Source organism: Vicia villosa, linkage group LG1 (genome assembly GCF_029867415.1).
Source record: "Vicia villosa cultivar HV-30 ecotype Madison, WI linkage group LG1, Vvil1.0, whole genome shotgun sequence".
Lineage (NCBI taxonomy): Eukaryota > Viridiplantae > Streptophyta > Magnoliopsida > Fabales > Fabaceae > Vicia > Vicia villosa.
The window spans coordinates 19,139,154-19,159,465 of record NC_081180.1 but is presented as its reverse complement, the minus strand read 5'-3'; the positions used below and the strand labels follow the sequence as shown (position 1 = coordinate 19,159,465).

At 35.7% G+C, this 20,312-nt stretch overlaps 1 protein-coding gene and 1 pseudogene across 1 annotated transcript; one reads left to right on the top strand and one right to left on the bottom strand.

Moving 5' to 3' along the window:
• Positions 1-885: 885 nt before the first annotated feature.
• On the bottom strand, positions 886-8,810 carry LOC131630249 (uncharacterized). The gene is made up of 24 exons (XM_058901048.1): positions 8,574-8,810; positions 8,410-8,488; positions 8,220-8,311; positions 8,072-8,127; positions 7,877-7,952; positions 7,497-7,563; positions 7,301-7,367; positions 7,121-7,187; positions 5,927-6,010; positions 5,803-5,844; positions 5,478-5,633; positions 4,939-5,016; positions 4,518-4,586; positions 4,356-4,421; positions 4,122-4,250; positions 3,938-3,994; positions 3,369-3,458; positions 3,121-3,186; positions 2,499-2,567; positions 2,318-2,422; positions 2,058-2,183; positions 1,719-1,777; positions 1,599-1,635; positions 886-1,453 (listed from the first exon to the last, which is right to left on the bottom strand). Exons 1-24 carry the CDS (start codon positions 8,706-8,708, stop codon positions 1,247-1,249), a joined length of 2,079 nt encoding a protein of 692 aa, XP_058757031.1. The 5' UTR covers positions 8,709-8,810; the 3' UTR covers positions 886-1,246.
• A 4,101-nt stretch (positions 8,811-12,911) lies between these two features.
• On the top strand, positions 12,912-13,744 carry LOC131630245 (uncharacterized; annotated as a pseudogene).
• The last annotated feature ends 6,568 nt before the right edge of the window (positions 13,745-20,312 follow it).

Genomic DNA, 20,312 nt, shown 5'->3' with positions numbered 1-20,312 from the left:
TTATTTAGAAAGTGTAGAAGATCTGATATGGTTGATTGTATTCTTCATGATTTCAGTATAATGGTTCCTGAGTATAAATGATTATGCTTTTTAAAAAAGATTTTAATTGAAGTTAGGATTTGTTCAACTTACTCATGCAAAAATTTATTCAAATATAAACGACTTAATCTTTAAATAACTTTTAACTAAAATCAATACATTAAAATTTATTGTTGAACTTACTCTCACAAAAATTTATTCAAACTTAAACTACTTTATCTTTAAATTACTTTTAACCAAAATCAATTTTCCACATTTAACTAAAATCAATACATTAAAATTTATTGTTGAACTTACTCTCACAAAAATTTATTCAAAGTTAAATTACTTTATCTTCAAATTATTTTGGTGAACACTTACACTCAAGGTATCGCTACCCAACTACTTATCATGAGTACCTAAGAATTTACCAATTATTTTTAACCAAAATCAATTTCCGTCCCCCTAACCCATAGATATGCTTAAACAAAACTTTATCTCATAATATGTCATTATGAATTTTATATTGTTTTCGAAAGAAAAGCAAAATGAACCTAAATATTATTGATATATTGTTATGTTACTTTTGACTTCATAAAATATGTAATTAAACAATTGAGTTTGAATGGTTAATGAATTTTATTTTAGAAGTGACCCTTTGTAATGATACTTGTTAAAAAACGTGGTTGGACCTAACTCATCCCTACAAAACTGACTAGTAGGGTGGGAATTGTCCCCACTTATAAGCACATGTTCAAGCCATATATTATCCGATGTGAGATTTTTAACATTAGTTTTGACTTTATAAAATATGTATATCTTCCTAATCAAGAATCTTTTTTTCGTGAGGTTGCTTCTCAACAAATGAACACAACAAATTATAAATCATGATTAACGCAGATTCTTTCAACAAATTTCTCCCCTTGAGTGAACAGGTTTTCCATCTTAGCAGCATACATGGAGACAATATAAAAATTTGCATTGAGTAAAGTAATTTACAAACTACGTTCATCTAAAAATATTCTATGTACAAGTCCCACACACAACTAGAGGGGGACAAGTTGTTAAGCAATACAACCAAAATCTATTGGGTAAGACTTCATAGCCATTGTCATCCCAGCAGCATAGTTTAGAGTTGCTAGTTGCAAATCCAGCTGTGCTGACCACCTATTTTATATGATCTATACAGCAGTTCCGGATTTACTTACCATTACACAAAACTTATGGGTCAGTATCGGGGACGTTTGGGGGATGACTGATGTTCCAATCCACTCGTGCTGTTGTCACATCTTCTGACGAAATGATCAAGAGTTTTCTGCTTTGCAGGGCTTCTCAATGCCGGTTGATCATCTGAGACCTTTAAGTACTTTGCAGGGCTTCTCAATAGCGGCTGATCATCTGAGACCTTTAAGGTGTTCTCATGGCCATCAAGCATCTGATTTTTTTCAATAACTAAAGTTCAGAATTCGTCTCAAAGCAGAACTCAATCTTTTAGCATTATACTGTGTAGAAACTGATTTTACAAATACTTTCAAATTGCACTACATGTGACAGAGTTCCCAAACAAAATAGAGATATACCTGTCCCAAATTGTCCAGTTTGCCTTGTACTACGTCCCTGTCATGTGGAAAATTATAAGATTATTATCAATGCATCAAAGATGTCAGGTCAATTAGAGGACTGCGAAAAACACAACCTACCACATGATATCATCAACTGTGTCATTTGCAAGCAAGTAGTATATATTTACCGAAGACACCTGAAAACAAAAAAGCGAGAAAGTCATAATCATTACATGACAGATTGTTGTTGGATACTGAACTATCTATCAACTAAGCTTAGCAATGACATATTCTCATTAAAGAGATGTTTTCTTTAAAGAGATAATCTATCAAAAAATTTTAGGATATCACCACAATTTATAAAACAATACCGTGCCCGTACTCTCTTACTCTTGATGCTGACTTTTAAACTACAACAGCCTTTAAGATAACTCTTTTCCTTTCTTTTCAACTTAACAACCATGTTTGAAAACATACCTGTCCAATTCTATGAACACGGTCTTCGGCCTGAATTAGATCACCAGGAGTCCAGGACAATTCTGCAAAGAGGACGGTGCTGGCAGCGGTCAATGTTAACCCGACACCTCCGGCTTTGATAGATAGCTGCAGGACAATAAATGAACTAGAAACTATTATCTCTAAATTCAACCATATTTTACACCTGAACTATAGTCAAAACTAGACAGATCAAACAGAAAAAACAATTACAATAAAACATGGGAATGAAATTGCAATACCACTGCTGCCTTGATAGAATCTTTTTCCTGAAACTCTGTAACCAACTGTTGCCTTGATCCAGAAGGTGTACCTCCATCAATCCGGATGCAACCAACCTTTTTTTTCTGGAAATTTTGAACAGTTCTCATAAGTGTTTAGCATCGCTTATTGATGAAATATGTAAAATTTAAGAGGCCTTACAAGAAGAAACTCGTGTATTGCATCAATCATTGATAGATGGTGAGCAAATATAAGAAACTTGCAACCTGCCTGCAACAATCATTACATACATAGAATTACCACATGCTATGGTGATCAACAGCTTGATTAATCACAAGAAAAAAAAAATAAAGGTAACAAAATTGAAGCAGACACCTTTTTAATTAAGATTACGAAATAAATTGTTGCATTAGAAGAAAATGCCCTACATTGTCTTGTTCCATATTATATTTGTACGTCAAGATCTATGGTTTGGAAATATAATTTAGATATTAAAAATTCCATTGCACTAGGGAATATGTACTTAAATTACCTAGTGTTGAAGTTTCACAAATTTGTTTCGTGGAAGGTTAATAATCACAAATATTTCGAGCATAGCTAACTATATATAGGAACTTGAAGGGGTCAAAATTAAGGAGATCAGATACAAGTTACAACAAAGTAACACCTTATATATCCTTGTAGAATTAAAGTCATTAATGTGCATTGAGTGAAAAAGCTAAAACAAGACCCAAAGTTTTTAATGCTATTTAAGTTCATATAGGTCGCAGCAGTTGAAAGTATTAATCTTCGATTGCTTTAAAGAGAAAAAGCTGCAGCATACCTCGATTACAGTTCCAAGATAATCAAGAACAGCTGGAATCTTGGCTTCAGCAGAATCAGTATAAATCTGGAATTGAATGAATCAAAGGTTCGGTGTTAAGTCACACAAATCATAATGTTTAGATTTGCTGCCATGCATAAGGGATATGAGCAGGCATTGCAGTTAACTATAAACATTTTCTAGTGCAAAACAATCTTCAAAACAAGGTGTGCACTTAAATCTATGTGCACAACTGCTTCCATTAATACCTTGTTAATAACATTCTTTTGAGTAAACTTGAGTGATTCAACCTCCTCTTGTGATTTAGCTGCCTTAATTTTGGCTTTTACCATCTCCAACTGCAAAACAAAAATCAATACTGGTCAGCTTTTACCACCTTAAACTGCATATGCACAACAAAAATATTACTGTTTTTTAACATATTATTGGTAAAAAAAAAATTGCAGCCATGTTTCTAGATAAAAATGCCTAAAAGCCCATTCCAAACCATTTCAGAAGTAAAAAGTAAACCAGACATCTCTCCATCTCTCACAAGGCCAAACTACAATTCATTTATTAACAAAAACAAGTTAAATAAAATCCGTGTAATATGAATACCAACCAAACAGTCCAGACGAAACAAATCAACTTACTCGTTTGAACATTGAAATTCAACAATCCTATGAGAAATGCTAGACGCAATAAAGTAAGCTAAAAGAATATTGCAAGGAGTAAGGACGCATAGCAACTGCATTTCATAACAAGCTTGAGTTATAACCTAACAGAACTGAATGATGCAATCCTCATCGCAAGATGAATAACACATATGTTGAGTTACCTCGCGAAATAGAGCATTAATTTGCTTCATGTCCTTGTCGGCCAAGTCTAGGAAGACCTAAAAATCAATTATAAAACAAATACAAACTTTTAAGTTGCACCATAAGCTTCATAAAAAAACATGGTCAAAGTATGCACTATATAAACCGATTGCAGAGAAAAATGGGGATGATGAATGTACGCACTTGTTGCCTACGCTTAACAGGGAGTTCAGAAAGAACATCCTTCTTAAGCCTTCGAATCATCGATGTTGCCTTCATCAAATTGTGCAATTCTTCATGATTACTTGCCCCTTGATAAAGTCCAAAAACTCCCTGGAAAATCCATGCAAACGACAAGCTGGAATATTTATCCAGTAAAAGTAAAAGGAAAGTGGCTAATTTAAAAATCATACGTGTAACAAAGATGAGATTACTTACACCCTTGCAATACCGGTTACCATATTCATGAACATTCTTATACACATCAGGATACAAAGCTTCCAGCTATAACACAGTTTCAAAGAGATTATCAAAATGTAGATTCCTCCATCAATGTTGAGCTTAATGAGGTATTAGACCTACTAGACATGAATAACTTACCTGTTTGAATAGTTCAATTGGTCGGGATAAAGCAGGAGTTCCACTAAGCAAAATTGCATATTTAGCTTTCTGAAATTGGCGCACAAATTTTAATGAAGGCATGAGAGAATTGAATAGGTATTACTCAGCAGCTATGTACTCTCTACAGCAACTAATAACAAAGCTAATATATTTTCCAATCAAAATGTTTCACATTTAGCACCAGACTTCCCTCTTGGGGAGGAGGGGGAGGTAATCAGGGTTCAGAGGAGAGACCCTTGGCAGTTGGCACGTGCTTTGCACACACCAGACACCACAGACCTCTTTTATCTTTTGTTATATGTTTGTGTTCTACGTTTATAACACATGTACTTTAGAGGCTAGAGCCAAGTATAAAGAGACCAGAAGCAAGCATGTGATTATGGCTTTCAAGAATGAGTACCTTTATAACTGGAAGAGAAGCAGTTGTCCTCTTTGCCTGAGCATTTTTCAGAAAGTGAGACTCATCAGCAATTACAACCTGGACAAAAATAATTTGCAGCTAAGAATGTGATTTATAAGCATCAATTGGTGAAGTACATGCGCACAGGTAGATAGAGACGCAGTCATCTTTTAAGGGAAAATATCTGATGGTAAAGTACATATAACCCAATAATAATAAATTCTCCACCTAATATGTACTCTGTAGCCTTCAACAATCTTTACAACATTTTCACAATTCATTTTTCAGTGAACACGTTTAACAGCCCTAGCTTAATGCACCATTGTCTGTTGAACATAACGACACTTACAATTAACAAACAAGTACTTTGTCAACTTCATTTATTTCAACACTTTTAGTCATAATATATAGACGACTTCATTCATTGTACTCACTGTACCTCTGATGGAAGACTAACAGCATACAATGACATATGGTTAAGATTGGGACTTAGGAATTACAATGAAGTGAGAAAAATAAGATAACTGGATGGCGCTAACCTTAAAGTCAGACTCCATAAGCGTATTTTGTAGCTTTGCCACCATGTCATATGAGATAATGTTGAACAGTCCATCCAGATGAATGCGGTTTTTGGCACTTGGAGATACTATATTGAAACCTCCTCTATTTGATCCACCGCTTTGAGATAAGACAACCTAATCATGATAATTGGCTAGTGTAAGAGAACTTACAATATGGTAAACTTAATCAGAAGGGAACATACAGCACCAAAAACAAATCTCTGAAAGTTTTAAATACCAACCAATATAAGGAATAAACAAAATAAATAAATAAAAGTCAATTAAGGGATTGTGGAAAACATACAAGTATATCTGATGAAGGAATATTCAGCCATTGTTGAATCATCTAAATCAAAGCAAAACAATAAGGATATATGTTAGCAAGTGTGTTGCAAAAAATTATGAAAATATAGAAATAAAACCCTTACAGAAGCCCATTGTAATCGTAATGCAGATGGCGCAAGAATGAGAACGGGCCATGAATCCTGAACGCATGCTGCTACAGAAATGGCCTGCAAAAACCAATAGAAACTATACATGTAACTCTTCAGTAATATGGTACTCCAACAGAATAAACATTGCCAAATTTTCTTTTAGAAGGAAGAACGGAAAAACAGACGAGGCAAACCAAACCACAAGTTAATTAACAATAAACAGAATCCTCTCCCCCATAAGCCTACTTTCCTCTTCTCCCACACAAGCATAAAAAGCCCAGAATGTTTATTTTACTTATCTAGTTTAGGAATTTCCAATCATTATATGGGACTTTGGTAGCGTCAACAATTGATGTGAAGATGCATGTAAATAAAAGCATCCACAAATTATGCTTTATTTCAAAACTAATGTTGAGTGTTGACTCCTATGAAATAGAAGGGTAATTCTGGTGAGGAACAAGTACTTAGCCTGCCCAGTCACCAAAGTCAGAATAAATAATATCTAGCAATTTATACGCGGATGATCTGATCGACTAAAAACTTACATTTAGCAACATACAAAATTCTCCGAGTGGAAAAAAAGGATTATACCATTGACAGACAAACAAATGCATAGCAGATATGTATTATTGCATTGCCTTAAGACAATTAAGTATATGAATTATCTGCCCAACTTAAAATTTAAAGTTTTACTGCCTAATTTTAGTTCAGATTATGATATTCAGCGTCGTCAATCAAAATTGATAGAAGTTTTCATAGTCCTACAAGAGTAATTATTCCGCATTGATGGCGCAGGGGTAGTATGAACTGTAAACAGAATTTTACTTTTCACCCTTACTAAAAGGTAGTTGCAGTCATAGCAAAGGAACAACCTAAGAAATGAAGAACATAACTCCAACGTATTACCTGGAGTTGCAAAAGAGAACTATACTCAATTCATGGATGCTACATTAATTACAATGTGATTCTTGTGTACTATTGTGAATTAAGGTATACAAGCATCAAGTGTGATTTCTACCATAACTTAATTAACATTGAAGATACTAAATACTCATTATTTAAATGCAGAAGGTAGGAGAAGGAAGATAATCAACAAAAGTTGCATGTTTGTTGCACTACTATAAAACACGCAGAAAACAGTTGAAACTTGAATGTATGGAAATAATTTAGTTTAAGGCGGTAAATTGCCTGCAACGTTTTCCCCAGTCCCATTTCATCCGCTAAAAAAGCACGACATCCATGCTGCAATATAAACCTGAAAACAAACAAATAATAACTAAAATCAACGGCAAGTAGTACAGAGGGAAAAAATGAACAATCCATATAATGTGAGACTGAGGAGAAAAATATGAGCAAGCCATTACATACCTTATACCATCTCGCTGAAATGGCAAAAGCTTTGTTTCAACATAGTCAGGGATCTTATCATACCGATCTTTCAGTAAAGACAAAAAAATAGAAACTTCAGAAATTATTTGGGGAATAACCAATATATACATAAATCTATTGCTGATATAGAAAGGAGAGAACAGAAAAAATGATAATCAAAACATTCAGCTTATACCTCGAAGATCAGGGACAGAAGTGGCAGCAGCAATAGCACGCTGCACTAAGGGATCTAAGTTCTCCACCTGTAAAATAATTTGCATAAATGTAGGGAGAAGGCTAGAACAAATATAAATTCAGGACCAAAATCATATCAGATAAAAATCACAAAACATGGCAAACATCCTTACTAGTCCTCACTCTAACATAACAGATTATAATATGATTCAATGATCAATACATTTATTGAATTAGTGACCCCAACTTCAATACCCAGTTCTATTATTCACATATGATGCTTTACTTCCATAATAATCTATCTCTCTCGTTCATGAAAAACTAAGGATTCTCTCAAGCCGGAAAATTCAGATCAGCCACATAGACGGAAGAAGTTATTACCTGAACATTATAACCAGATACTTCTCTAAGAACCTTTTCTGCTTCTGACAAGGAAGATAAAGGGAAAATCCATAACCTGCAGACTCAAAAGCTTTCATAAACTAAAACAACAAAACAGACAAAAAATCCAGATAAACAATTCACTCGCCACTCACGCGCACACGCATTGGAGTAAAAGCGGAGAGACATACATACCTTTCTTTAGCATTCCAAGTAGATTTAGGGATTCTTCTAAAAGCAGCCACTATTACCTAACACAAAAACATTACAAAAATCTAAAGCATAAACCACAAAGCTCTTCACCGGCTCGTATACAAGATCAATGATAATAAATCCTAATAACCTGATCATATTGAAATTTTGCTGCAACATTTCCACTTGAATGAAGAAAAAATTTGACAGAAGCTTTAATCAATTCTTTAAAATGCTGCTCATCTGCTTATAAAAAAACAAATAAATGTAATAAATCCCAACATAGAAAAATAAAAATAAAAAACCAACATAAACAATGATGAAAAAACAAGCATGTATACTCTTGTTAGTGTTGTTTGTTGTCCCTGGTTTCACTAATGAGTGAGGGAGTGTTCTAGCTCCTTGAGGCAAAGCATCAACCTAAAATGAGAGAGATTATGGTAATGAATGAGTGATACGAAAAAAATGACGGAAAAGAATAATTTGAAAAAGAATGGAACTTTACTCTTTGAAAATGTGAAGCGGTAGAGGGGTTTGAAGGAGGAGGAGGGTTGGAGCGGAGTTGAGCAATCTTCTGAAAAGCGTCTCTTTCAAGGGAATCGAGGTCTTCGGCGCTCAAATCCCAGTCTTCTGGTTCCATGTTTTCAAATTTCAATTCAATTTCAAACAGGTTTTGGGGTTTTCTTTCTTTTGAATTTCCACAATTCGTTGCTTTCTTTGTTTTTTTTTTTTTTTTAAGTTTTTATTTTCTCTTGCCGTTTATATGCTGCTACAGTATATTGGTAGGTTACAGATGTTACAATTAGACCATGTACAATGGTTTCAACACTCAACACCCACTTTTTCAACTCTCAACACTCCACATCATTTTCTCTTTCTTCCACCTAATAACTCAACTCTCATTCAACTTTTACCCTCTCCAATGATTTTTCACTCAACACCCTACCCCACCACTTTTTATTTTTATTTTCAACACCCCACCCCACAACTTTTTATTTTTATTTTCACTCAGTCATTCATCTGTTGCCACGTGTCCCCTGCGTCAGCCTCAATTGTGTTAAGTTTTCTCAACACCTCTCTCTTCCAGCACACACTCAACACCTCTCTCAACACCCATTGGAGGAGATTTTGCATGTTGAGTTTAAAACCCATTGCACATGGTCTTACAAATTGGTGAGGAGAGAAAAGATGTTTTGAAAAAATGCGTTGGTATTTAATTATGATTTTTAAATTTTAAGGTAATATTTATTATTTATTAGTTATTATTTTTAATTTTTTTAAGAAAAAATGCATAAACTATAATGAAAATTTATTAAGGTATTATAAGAAAAGATAAATAACCGTATTAAAATTATTAAAATTTGTGTATTTTCTTGATTCTTAAAAAGTTGAAAAAAGACACTTTTAACAAAATGCTCTTTTCTTCAAATAATGAAAAATATTATAAAAATTATAAAAAAAAAAAGTTTAGAACATAAATAAAATTTTATATTTATTTAACTCAACTATGTTGAGGTACTTCATTAACCAAACTAGAAATTATTATTGAGGTTTATGAGAAGTACTCACTAAAATTATAATAATTTATAAAGTCTGTTTGGGAGGGTTTCAATAGACTATATATTTGCGAGATTTTTGTAAACTTAGGTAGATGTCCTCAATTCTAAAATATACGACTCTTTTGGAATGGGCTAAAAAGTTAGGAGTGGTTTTCCTCCTCCCATGACCAAAAAAAGGTGGAGGTAATGGAAGACTTGTTCTCCTCAAATTATAGCAGAGATGGTTTTATCTTTGAATCGGTCATTTGTTTAGTTACTTGCTTATAAACCTTACTAGCTACGTGGGCAGACGAATTGACCGATTTGGGCGCCCTATTTACCTTTTTTTTGGCGGACCGCTCCACTGTTTCGGGCGGCTTAGTTCCCTGTGTTGGGTGCTTGTCCAACATTGATGTAGTTGACTATGCTTATGTCTTTTAGAACTATCTATTCTAAGGCCCAATAAAATTATTCCAGACCACAATCCGTTAAGCATGAGGCTTTGGAAACGACGAAGTGATTTAATCGAGATGCGAGTAATTTATTTCCAAGCGAGACTTAGATAGTTGTGTCCCTAAGGCGAGACTTCGTTAAGGTGCGTTTCTTGACGGGATTTAGATAGTTGAATCCCTCAGGAAAGACTTTGTAAGCAAGACTTAAGTAGTCAAATGCCGCATGTGAGACTTTATAAAGGCGAGTTTCTCGCGTAAGACTTAGATAGTCGAGTCCCTCAAGGGAGACTTAGATAATCAAGTCCTTAAGGCGAGTTTCTTAGGCGAGACTTAGGTAATCGAGTCCCTCGTGCAAATTTTAGTAAAGACGAGTCTCTCGGGCGAGACTTAGATAGTTGAGTCCTTTAGGCGAGACTTAGATAATCGAGTCCCTTAGGCGAGACTTAGATAATCGAGTTCCCCGGGCGAAACTTTGTAAATGGGAGTTTGTCCAACTCTTAGGCATATGTTTTTGTACTATTTGTTTTATTGTCTCTTAGAGAGGTTCTGTAACATCTCCTTTCATGGTCTTATTAATGAAAATATTCTAACCTTGTGGTGATTCGCCTTATTACATTCAGACTTCTTTCTTCATAATTAGTTTCGACAAGTATTCCTTTATGTCGCCCCAACTGAGTAGATTTCCCTCATGGGACAGTCCCCCAAGTTTTGCATGGGGCGAGTTGAGTCCGCTTTGGCAAACAATCCAATAGTATGTTGCTCGATAAGATGGTCAGGATCCTTCAGTGAAGGTCCAACAATCATATTGCTTCTTAGAGCGACAAATATTCTTCATTGAAGGTCCAACAATGATATTTTCTCTTACGGTGATAAGGATCCTTCAGTGAAGATCCAACAATCATACTGCCTATTAGGGCGATCGGGATCCTTTAGTGAAAGTCCAACAACCATATTGCCTCTTAGAGCAACAAGGATCCTTCAATGAAGGTGCAACAACTATATTACCTCGTAAGGTGACAAGTAGGGGTGGGAATAGGCTGTGTCAAGTTAGGATTTGCCAACCGGAGTTTGACCTACTAAAAACTTCAAAGCTTAAGTCTGACTTATAGCCTATCATAGGCTTATTTTTAGGCATGACCTTAGTCTTTTCGAATGCCTGATTGGCTTGCTAGCATACTTAAAAGTCTATTTCATTTGAATATTTGTAAATAAGTTATTCAACTAATGTTACATAGACTAATAAATTAAAATATCTATGAGACTAAATATTTGTTTTTATTGACTCATTCGAGTTTACCTATTAGCATAAGTTTTGTGATACTATTTATTTGAGAGAACTTATGAATACAACTTATGATAATGAATTGAGACATTGTTCATGTGTTTTTTAACTTATTTTCATAAGTTCTTCAAGATAACTAAGCAATATTTTTTTCGTATTTTAATTCAAATTATAAAATACAATATAATAATAATAATAATAATAATAATAATAATAATAATAAAGGTATTCATGTTTATTTAAATAAGCCAATGTGATAGGTTTAAAAGATTTTTTATGGTTTGTGCCATAGCCTTTTTAGCTAAATAGACTTATAAAAAAGCATATGTCTTTCTATTTTAAAAAATTATTGGTTTGGCATGAGTTCTGTGCAGGCTAGGTCGTAGGCTTTTGTTAGTTGGCTTGATTTATTTTCACTCTTAGCGACAATGACCCTTTAGTGAAGGTCCAACAATCATATTTCTTCGAAGATCAACAAGGATCTTTAGGTGAATATCCAACAATTATATTGCCTCGTAGGGCGGCAAGGATCCTTCAGTGAAGGTCCAACAATCATATTGCCTCTCGGGACGACAAGGAACCTTTAGTAAAGGTCCAACAATCATATCGCCTCTTAGGATGACAATGATCCTTAAGTGAACGTCCAACAATCATATTGCCTCGTATGGCGGCAAAGATCTTTTGACGTCTTATGTTTTGATTAATTTAACATCTTCATCCTTTATCAACAATTCATTAGCTTTTAATGCTTCATATAATATAGTTCGTCAAAATCAATTGATATACAAAAGTGTCACCCATAAATAATAATTCAAAAAATTGTTGTAATATAATTTTGTAGGTCCTTGTCTTTTAGATAGTTCTTAGCATCTTAAATGCAAATATTGGAATTAAGGCTAAGGATTTCCATAGAGACGTCATTAAATTTTACTTCTCTTTTTTTTCCATCTCGAGGTTAAATAATTTAAAACTTGATAACAATTCAACCAAAAAATCGAACCAAATCAAATGAAACCATAATAAAAATTCAAATATATAAAATTAAATAGTATATAAAATAAAATAAAAAATATAAAATAAGATATGATAAATTCCATTAGATTCTAGTCAATTCCATCTATTTTTAATCGATACAAAAAGATAGAAGCTAACTTTATTTTATTTCATTTCACTTTCCATCTATTTTTAATCGATACAAAAAGATAGAAGCTAACTTTATTTCATTTCACTCCTTTTGATCATATTTAATCAATCCAAACATTGTTTTAATAAAATAGTTTCTTATCTTTCTTTTGCCCCCTCGTATAATTAAGAAAATACATCACGTGTTATCTTTAATATATTAAAACAGAATACATGTTTAGGCGCCAATTTTAGATCAAAATCCCGCCTAAACATGTGCATCGCACGGGATAAAGTACTAGTTACCAAAAAAAAGACAACAACATTGTGAAGAACATAGTATAGTGATCTAGTTCCCACCAATATTTTCCTACTTACACTTCGACTTCATTTCTAGGGTTACCGTTACTCCTCTCCACCCTCCATCAATGCCATTCCGATGAATCCATTTCACCCCTCTCCGGACCCATGCGACTGCTGCAACATCACCCCAACCTCTCCTCTCTTCCTCCACACAATCACCTACCGAGCCATCAACCGTCGCTTCTGCACCAACTGCGTCCTCAAGCAACAGCAAGGCACTTTCTGCCCCATCTGCTTCGAACTCTTCAACGACTCCTTCATCCCTAACCTCCACCTCATGTGCATCCGCTGCCCCTCAATCGCTCACCGATCGTGTGTCCTTCCTTCGTCCACGCCTGATTTCGCTTTCCTCTGTCCGTCTTGCGCGGATCCGAATTTTGCTTACTTTAAGGTTGATCGGAGAGGGATTGATTTTCATGCCAATAAGGTGCTCGCTGCTGCTGCTCAGATTTCGGCTAATACTTTGACTAGAGCCGCGGTTGCGATTCGGTTGGATGCTGAGAGACGAGCTATGGTTGCGGTGGGAGCGAGGAAGAGAGCTATTGAGGCGCTGGAGCTTTTCGCGGATGTGGCTGCTAAGGAGCGGGAAGAAGGTTTGTCGGAGCAGGAGGAAGATTCTGGTATAGAGAATTCTGACTCAGAATCATCAGATTAGTGTTTGTTAGTCTTTGCCATTGAAACTTAGATTGGAATTTAGGTTATTGTTGTGAACTAAATGTCGATTGGCCTAGTGATAATGTTTTTGTCAAAGATTTTGATTAGGACTAGTTGATTAGGTTGATTGCATTATTCAAATATCTATGTTTCTGATAAAGTTACAGTTGTTTTGAAAGGTTAGTTGATCATGTTATTCACCAATTCAAGTTTATTTATAACAATATAGTTGATTTTGTTCAAAAATAATATCAATTTTGTATGATCTAGGCATGTATATGAAGATCACACTTTAGAGGTGTCAATCTCGTTATTTATTTGTCTGTTTTTACTGAAAAGAACAGTCACAAATTTCCCATATTTTGCTCTTTCTTTAGAGGGGACAAATATTTGTATGTACAAAAGAGTTTGTCAATGTGCTCTAATGTCCAAGGTAGAGAAGGCACTGGCCAATGCTTTGGATGGTGAATGATGCGAATACAACTTATTCTCAATATGAGCTTTAGAGGTCATAATGCTTTTTGCTCTAATCAATCAGTTTAGGAGTGAATTATATGTCGATTATGAGCTTTGATCTTGTTGAATGAATGTTCTCTAGATGTGTATCCTTGTTGATCCATTACCCCTGTTTGACAATATCCGTGAATAATTCTGTTGCTGGTTTTCTCCAACTTCTAAACTCTAATACATAACATTTTCGGCATACTTAATTTTTGCAATGAACTTTTGTTGCGTAGAAGACTGTGTCAGCTTTTCTCTATTTTTGCAATGCACATGAGTTAGAAATTTATGTAAGAACCAAAATCAAATCTTTACCGATTCTAAAACGAGCCAGAGAAGGGAAGAATGAGAAGCTATATACAATCTTCAAGGAAAATTCAAGAGACCTTGAATATTCTCCTACACATTCTTCCCCTCCCATTCCTTCAAATATACACCCTTTTTTACATATGACACAATTAACTAGTATATATGCTTATCATCATCAGTGTTATCAAATATTGTTTCTTGCTTGTCAGTGATGGAGAGTGTCTTATAAACGTCCTGTGTCACAACTTCAATGGAATAAACTCTGTTCTAGTTTGCAAAATGGAAGCCAGGATAACACATACTTAGGAATCTCATAATTTTACGATCATTCTGTTGTCTGCTGAACAGATCCACTCACCTACTTGCAATAGTTACAGTAGTGCTGTAATGTTATTGTTATCGAAACAGTGGAAGTTGAGTTGCAGAAAGGGACATGCAGTTAGTCAGGATCTCCAGGTTCTGTTTCTCAATCTCAAATTACTGTTTTTTGTATGACAGACAATTCAATTAAGCGGCTCAAAATCATTAAAGAAGTTTCGTTTATCTTTTATTCTCACCGTCTCAAATTCGTAGCTTGATACCGTTGGCCATATAGCTTAGAGGGGTTCAGCTTACTTTCACAAGACACCTTATGAAATGTTCCGCCCCTAGTGGAGGCCGATGTACACAATCCCTGGCGGACTTGTGGCTTAATGCACTATTCTTTTCTTTCTCTCTTTTCTTAAGTTACTTTTCTTTTCAATATGAATTATTTTTCACTCTTTCTTATCTATGAGCAAAAATTGTTCTTGCTTTCCTAGGCATTCTATTTCATTTTTCAACTCTGATATTTTCAAATTTTCACTGTCAATTGACAAGAGTAAACTGTCTGCAAATCACTTCATTGTTGTAGCCGTATTTGTTTCTTGAGCTTTTTGTGATCCTCTTGCTCTTGTCTGACTGGCATTCTTTCCCAAAGTAAGCAATAGTAGATGAGTTGGTTTTATTCGATTACTGGGGCTGCACATTTGGGATGAGGGTCTGAGTTCTCTTGTTCTAAGAGAAAATGGTATCAATTACAACTTTACAAGTACAAAGAGGGGGACTTGACACATGTTACCTTCTGGTCCTTATTCGAGAGAGCTCGGGTTAGATTCTGGGCTGACGGGCTGATTATGTTGACAGGAAGGTAACTTTCTGTGCCTTGTTGTTTTGGTTTATATCCATTTAATATTGATTCTGATTCTTTTAATGCAAACTATAATACGACTAATGCATAAGGTAACTTTTTGTTAATGACAAACATCATTCTAATTGCTATGTTCCTCTACCAAACTACCAGGTTATTTTAACAACCCTGATGTAGTCATAAACTGGCAACTAGTATGTTACTTTTCTGCTTCTTTAGGTAAGTATTGAATTGTTGCCATTGATAAAGAAAGAAGGAGAAATGAGCGTTTGAGTTGTGTTACTATTAGCCTAATATTAGCTGAATCTGAAACGGGGGCTGTGTTGGGCTATTTGGAGTGGCCCAAATGAATGTGGGTTAGTAGCCCAGATATGTGTAAGCCTTTGTTATTATCCAACAAAGAGATTTAGGTCATTTCATTCTTTGGGTGAGCAACAACAAAGAAAAGAAGAGAAAAAGGTGAAATTCCCGCAACCCCAATTCAGCATAGATCAGTCCCACGAGATTGAAATTTTCTTACAATCCAACCGTCAGATCGTTCTGATTTTTTGTGGCAGTGTTCAACATTCATAGAGGTACATTCTGAATGGTGGAGATCTAATTTTGAGTTTTCTAGATCTGTCTATCTAGTGGTTTTCTGAGGTGCTATTTTTGTGGTTGTTTTTTGGTTGATTGTATCTCTTACTTGTTGTATTCTGAGATTGATTGTCAGTCCTGAGTATGTTGATGTATGCCTCTAACTAGTGTTAGAGAAAACCTTGATTGTACCCATTGTTTGATTATAGTGGAGATTTAAGTAGCTTACGGATCCCGTGTTTTTTTACTCCTAGTTAACAGAGGTTTTTCTATGCTAAAATTGTGTTGTGTTGTTTGGTTTGTTTTGTTGATTGTCGCTGCATTTGGTATTTGGGAGAGATTGTGTTGAATTATTTTGTTGCGTTGTGGATTTCCTCCCAACAAGTGGTATCTAGAGCCGTGATTTGATTTGTGTAACGATGGAGACGAACACATCTAAGATGGTGAGTTTGAATGGATCAAACCATAATGTTTAGAAAGGGAAGATGAAAAATTTGCTTTATGTTAAAGGTTGTTTTCTCTAGTGAAAAACCTAATGGAAAGAGTTATGAATAATGAACTTTGTTGCATAGACAAGTTTGTGGTTACATTCGTGTGGATGATAATGTTTTGAATCATGTAGGCTTGGTGACTCATGCTCGCTCTCTTGGGAGACTTTTAGGACATTTTTTTCTAACTCTGTCCTGAATGGTATCATCTCGACGGACTTGGCTAAAACTAGTGTGTTGAATGAGGAGTTAGGGCATAAGTCATAAGGTTCTTATTCACATTCTAAGGTGTTGCATACCGAATTGTGGGGGAGATATCAAAGTAGAGGTTCAAGTAATCGTGAGACATGACATGATAAATCACAAGGAGACTTTAATAGATTCTATAATATTGAGTGTCATCATTGCGGGAAAAATGGACACATAAAAAGGTATTGCCGGAAGCTGAAAAGAAAAACAACAAGAATAGCTACAACAATGACAAAAGGAAGGTAACAATAATGAAGATGTTGCTATTGTTGAGGATTTCTTTGTTTTTTGTGATAATTGTGCAAAAATATCAATCTATCCTATAATGAGATATATTGGGTGGTTGATAGCGGTGTTTCTACTCACGCTACCTCAAGGTGTGATCTTCTTTAACTTACGAGACCGATGACTTTGGGGTTGTTTGTATGAGAAATAATGAGCAAGCTAATGCCATCAGAATAAGAGATATTTGTTGGATGATTTAACTCAGCGTCAACCTGAGGGATTCAAAGGGCTTAACATCCCACCCATGGGCGCCTACACAGGTGTGTTAGGTGAGCCAGGTAGGCCCCTTGAAGAGGTTCACTATAAGGAAATATTGTTGCGTCTTGGCTACAAGCAATTACTTTTAGTGCATCGGTAAGTGCTTAATTCAAGTAAAGTGGTATCAGAGCAAGGTCATGGGTTCGATTTCCCCCGACTAACACTGGGGGAGATTGTTGGATTATTTAATCCAGCGTCAACCTGAGGGATTCGAAGGGCTTAACATCCCACCCATGGGCGCCTACACAAGTGTATTAGGTGGCCCAGGTAGGCCCCTTGAAGAGGCGCACTATAAGGAAATATAGTTGCGTTATGGCTACAAGGAATTGCTTTTAGCGCGGTGGTAAGGGCTTGATCTGGGTAAAGAATTGAAGGTAGAGAAAAACACAAGAAAGGAGGGGTTTGAATTGGGTTTTCAAAACTTTTCCCTTCTTAGAAAAATATCCGTTTAGATAAACATTAACGCATGCAAAAAATAGAAAGATGACACATTCATTTATCTAGGTTCCCTTTAGAAAAGGTTAGTCCTGTCCACCCGCCAAGATAATTTTGCCTTAGAAAATGACTTAATCCACTAATCATAAAAATGATTGCAATTACACGGGCCAATTGCCGGTGACTAACAACAAAACATTGATCAATTCTGTTAAAGATCCCTTAAGAATTCTGACTCAACTGGTCCTCTAAGAGATATAACGATCAATGACTTCTTTAAGAATTCTGACCTAACTGGTCCCCTAAAGAAGATTTTTCCAAAGCACATTGACCAAATTATTAGTGATTCCTTAAGAATCCTGACCCAACTGGTCCCTTAAGAGATATAACAATCAACGACTCTTTTAAGAATTCTGACCCAAGTGGTCCTTAAAGAAGATTTCCCACGATGACAACCAGTCACCGTCTTCTTGAGTATACAGACTAAGACTAGTCACTTAAGGAACAATTAATCAAAATTGATTAACTTTGTGTTTACAAGGTTGCTTCTTAAAAGCAAATTACACAAAAGTTTAAGTATAAGCAACACAAAAATGTTGAGCAAGATATGAGCAACAACTCATTGCTTTTACTGTCAATAATTCTTGGCTTGATACTTTCCTCATTATTATTTCTCGTATATATAAAGGTTACAGGGCTATATCGGTAATTACACTAAATAATTACATTTAAACTAATTCCTATTCACATCCCCCCTCAAATTGATGCTGCTTGTCAATGAGCATCAATTTGCTAACAAGAAACTGATGACGTGGACGCGGAACAGCCTTGGTAAGAATATCTGCAATCTGCAACTGAGTACTGACATGAGGAAGTGATATTATTCTGTCATCATAAGCGTCACGGATTGAGTGACAATCAACTTCAATATGTTTGGTGCGTTCATGAAAAACAGGATTCGCAACAATTTGGATGGCACTTGTATTGTCAGCATAAAGTGAAGTTGGCTCTATTTGAGGAAATCCAAGTTCAGCCAAAAGACCACGAAGCCAAATTATTTCAGAACAAGCAGCAGACATGGCACGATACTCAGATTCAGTAGAAGATTTAGAGACTCTCGCTTGTTTCTTACTTTTCCATGAGATCAATGAAGAGCCAAGAAACATGCACCAACCAGTGACAGATCGTCGAGTATCAGGGCACCCTGCCCAATCGGCATCACTATAAGCACTCAGTTTAGGAGGAACTCCAGTAGGAAAGAATAAACCACGATGAGAGCTTCCCTTCAAGTAACGAATTATACGACGAACTGCTGCCAAGTGAAGGTGGCGAGGAGAGTGCATGAATTGACTTACTTGTTGAACAGCAAATGATATGTCGGGGCGAGTAATAGTCAAGTAATTAAGGCTACCCACGAGTTGACGATACAATAAGGGATCATGCAACAAATCACCATCATCACGATGATATTTAACATTAACCTCAAGAGGAGTATCCACTGGATTAGCCGATTGCAGACCAGCCATAGAAATTAAATCTGTGGCATACTTGTGTTGATGGAGGAATATGCCCTTGGATGTAGAATGAACCTCAAGACCAAGAAAATAATGCAAATTACCAAGATCTTTCATATGAAACGCTGCTTGTAACTGCTGTTTAAGGCTTTGAATGGAAGCATGATCAGAACCAGTAATAATCATATCATCAACATACAGAAGAAGTAGGACAATTCCAGTAGATGTTCTATGAATAAATAGAGAAGAATCGTACTGACTCTGAGTAAAGGAAAACCCAAGTAGAGTGGAGCGAAATTTTTCATACCATGCTCTAGGCGCTTGTTTCAAACCATATAAGGAGCGTTTGAGCTTGCACACACCCTTAGATAACGGAAATAAACCTTGAGGAGGAGTCATATAAATATCTTCCGCCAGGTCACCATGAAGAAAAGCATTTTTCACATCTAATTGATGAAGAGTCCACCCGTTAGAAGCAGCTATAGAGAGTACTGTACGAACAGATGTCATTTTGGCAACCGGTGCAAATGTCTCATCATAATCAATTCCATATTCCTGCTTGTTTCCTAAGGCAACCAAGCGAGCCTTGAAACGGTTGAGGGACCCATCAGAATTCAATTTCACAGAATACACCCATTTGCAGCCAATGGGTTTAACATCAGGAGGACAAGAGACAATATCCCATGTGAAATTCTCTTGAAGAGCTTGAAGTTCCTCATTCATTGCTTTTATCCAACGTACATCTTTAACAGCCTGTGAATAGCAAGTAGGAATAGATATGCTAGAGAGTGTGGCAGTCAGAGAAGTATGTGAGGAATCATACCTGTCTGGTGAATATCTATCTGGTGCTCGAGATATTCGACCAGAACGTCGTGGTTCAACCGTTACAGGATCAGGTGGCGGTTCAGCGTCGGGAAGGGGTGAGGGAACCTGCTGTTTGTGTTTTCTGACATATACATGACCTGATTTATAGCGTTCTATAGATTGAGGCATAATAGAAAACTTAGGAAGAGTAACAATATCATTCATGACAGGAGAAACACATGGAAA

Bases quoted from the DNA above. Each gene is read 5' to 3' on its own strand.
- LOC131630249 (XM_058901048.1), bottom strand. From the start codon at position 8,708: ATGGAACCAGAAGACTGGGATTTGAGCGCCGAAGACCTCGATTCCCTT. The intron at 4,251-4,355 runs GTAAGTAATCTC...TGGATTTTCCAG, and splicing joins GTAACCGGTATTGCAAGGGT to GGAGTTTTTGGACTTTATCA. The intron at 2,423-2,498 runs GTAAGGCCTCTT...CAAAATTTCCAG, and splicing joins CAATACACGAGTTTCTTCTT to AAAAAAAAGGTTGGTTGCAT.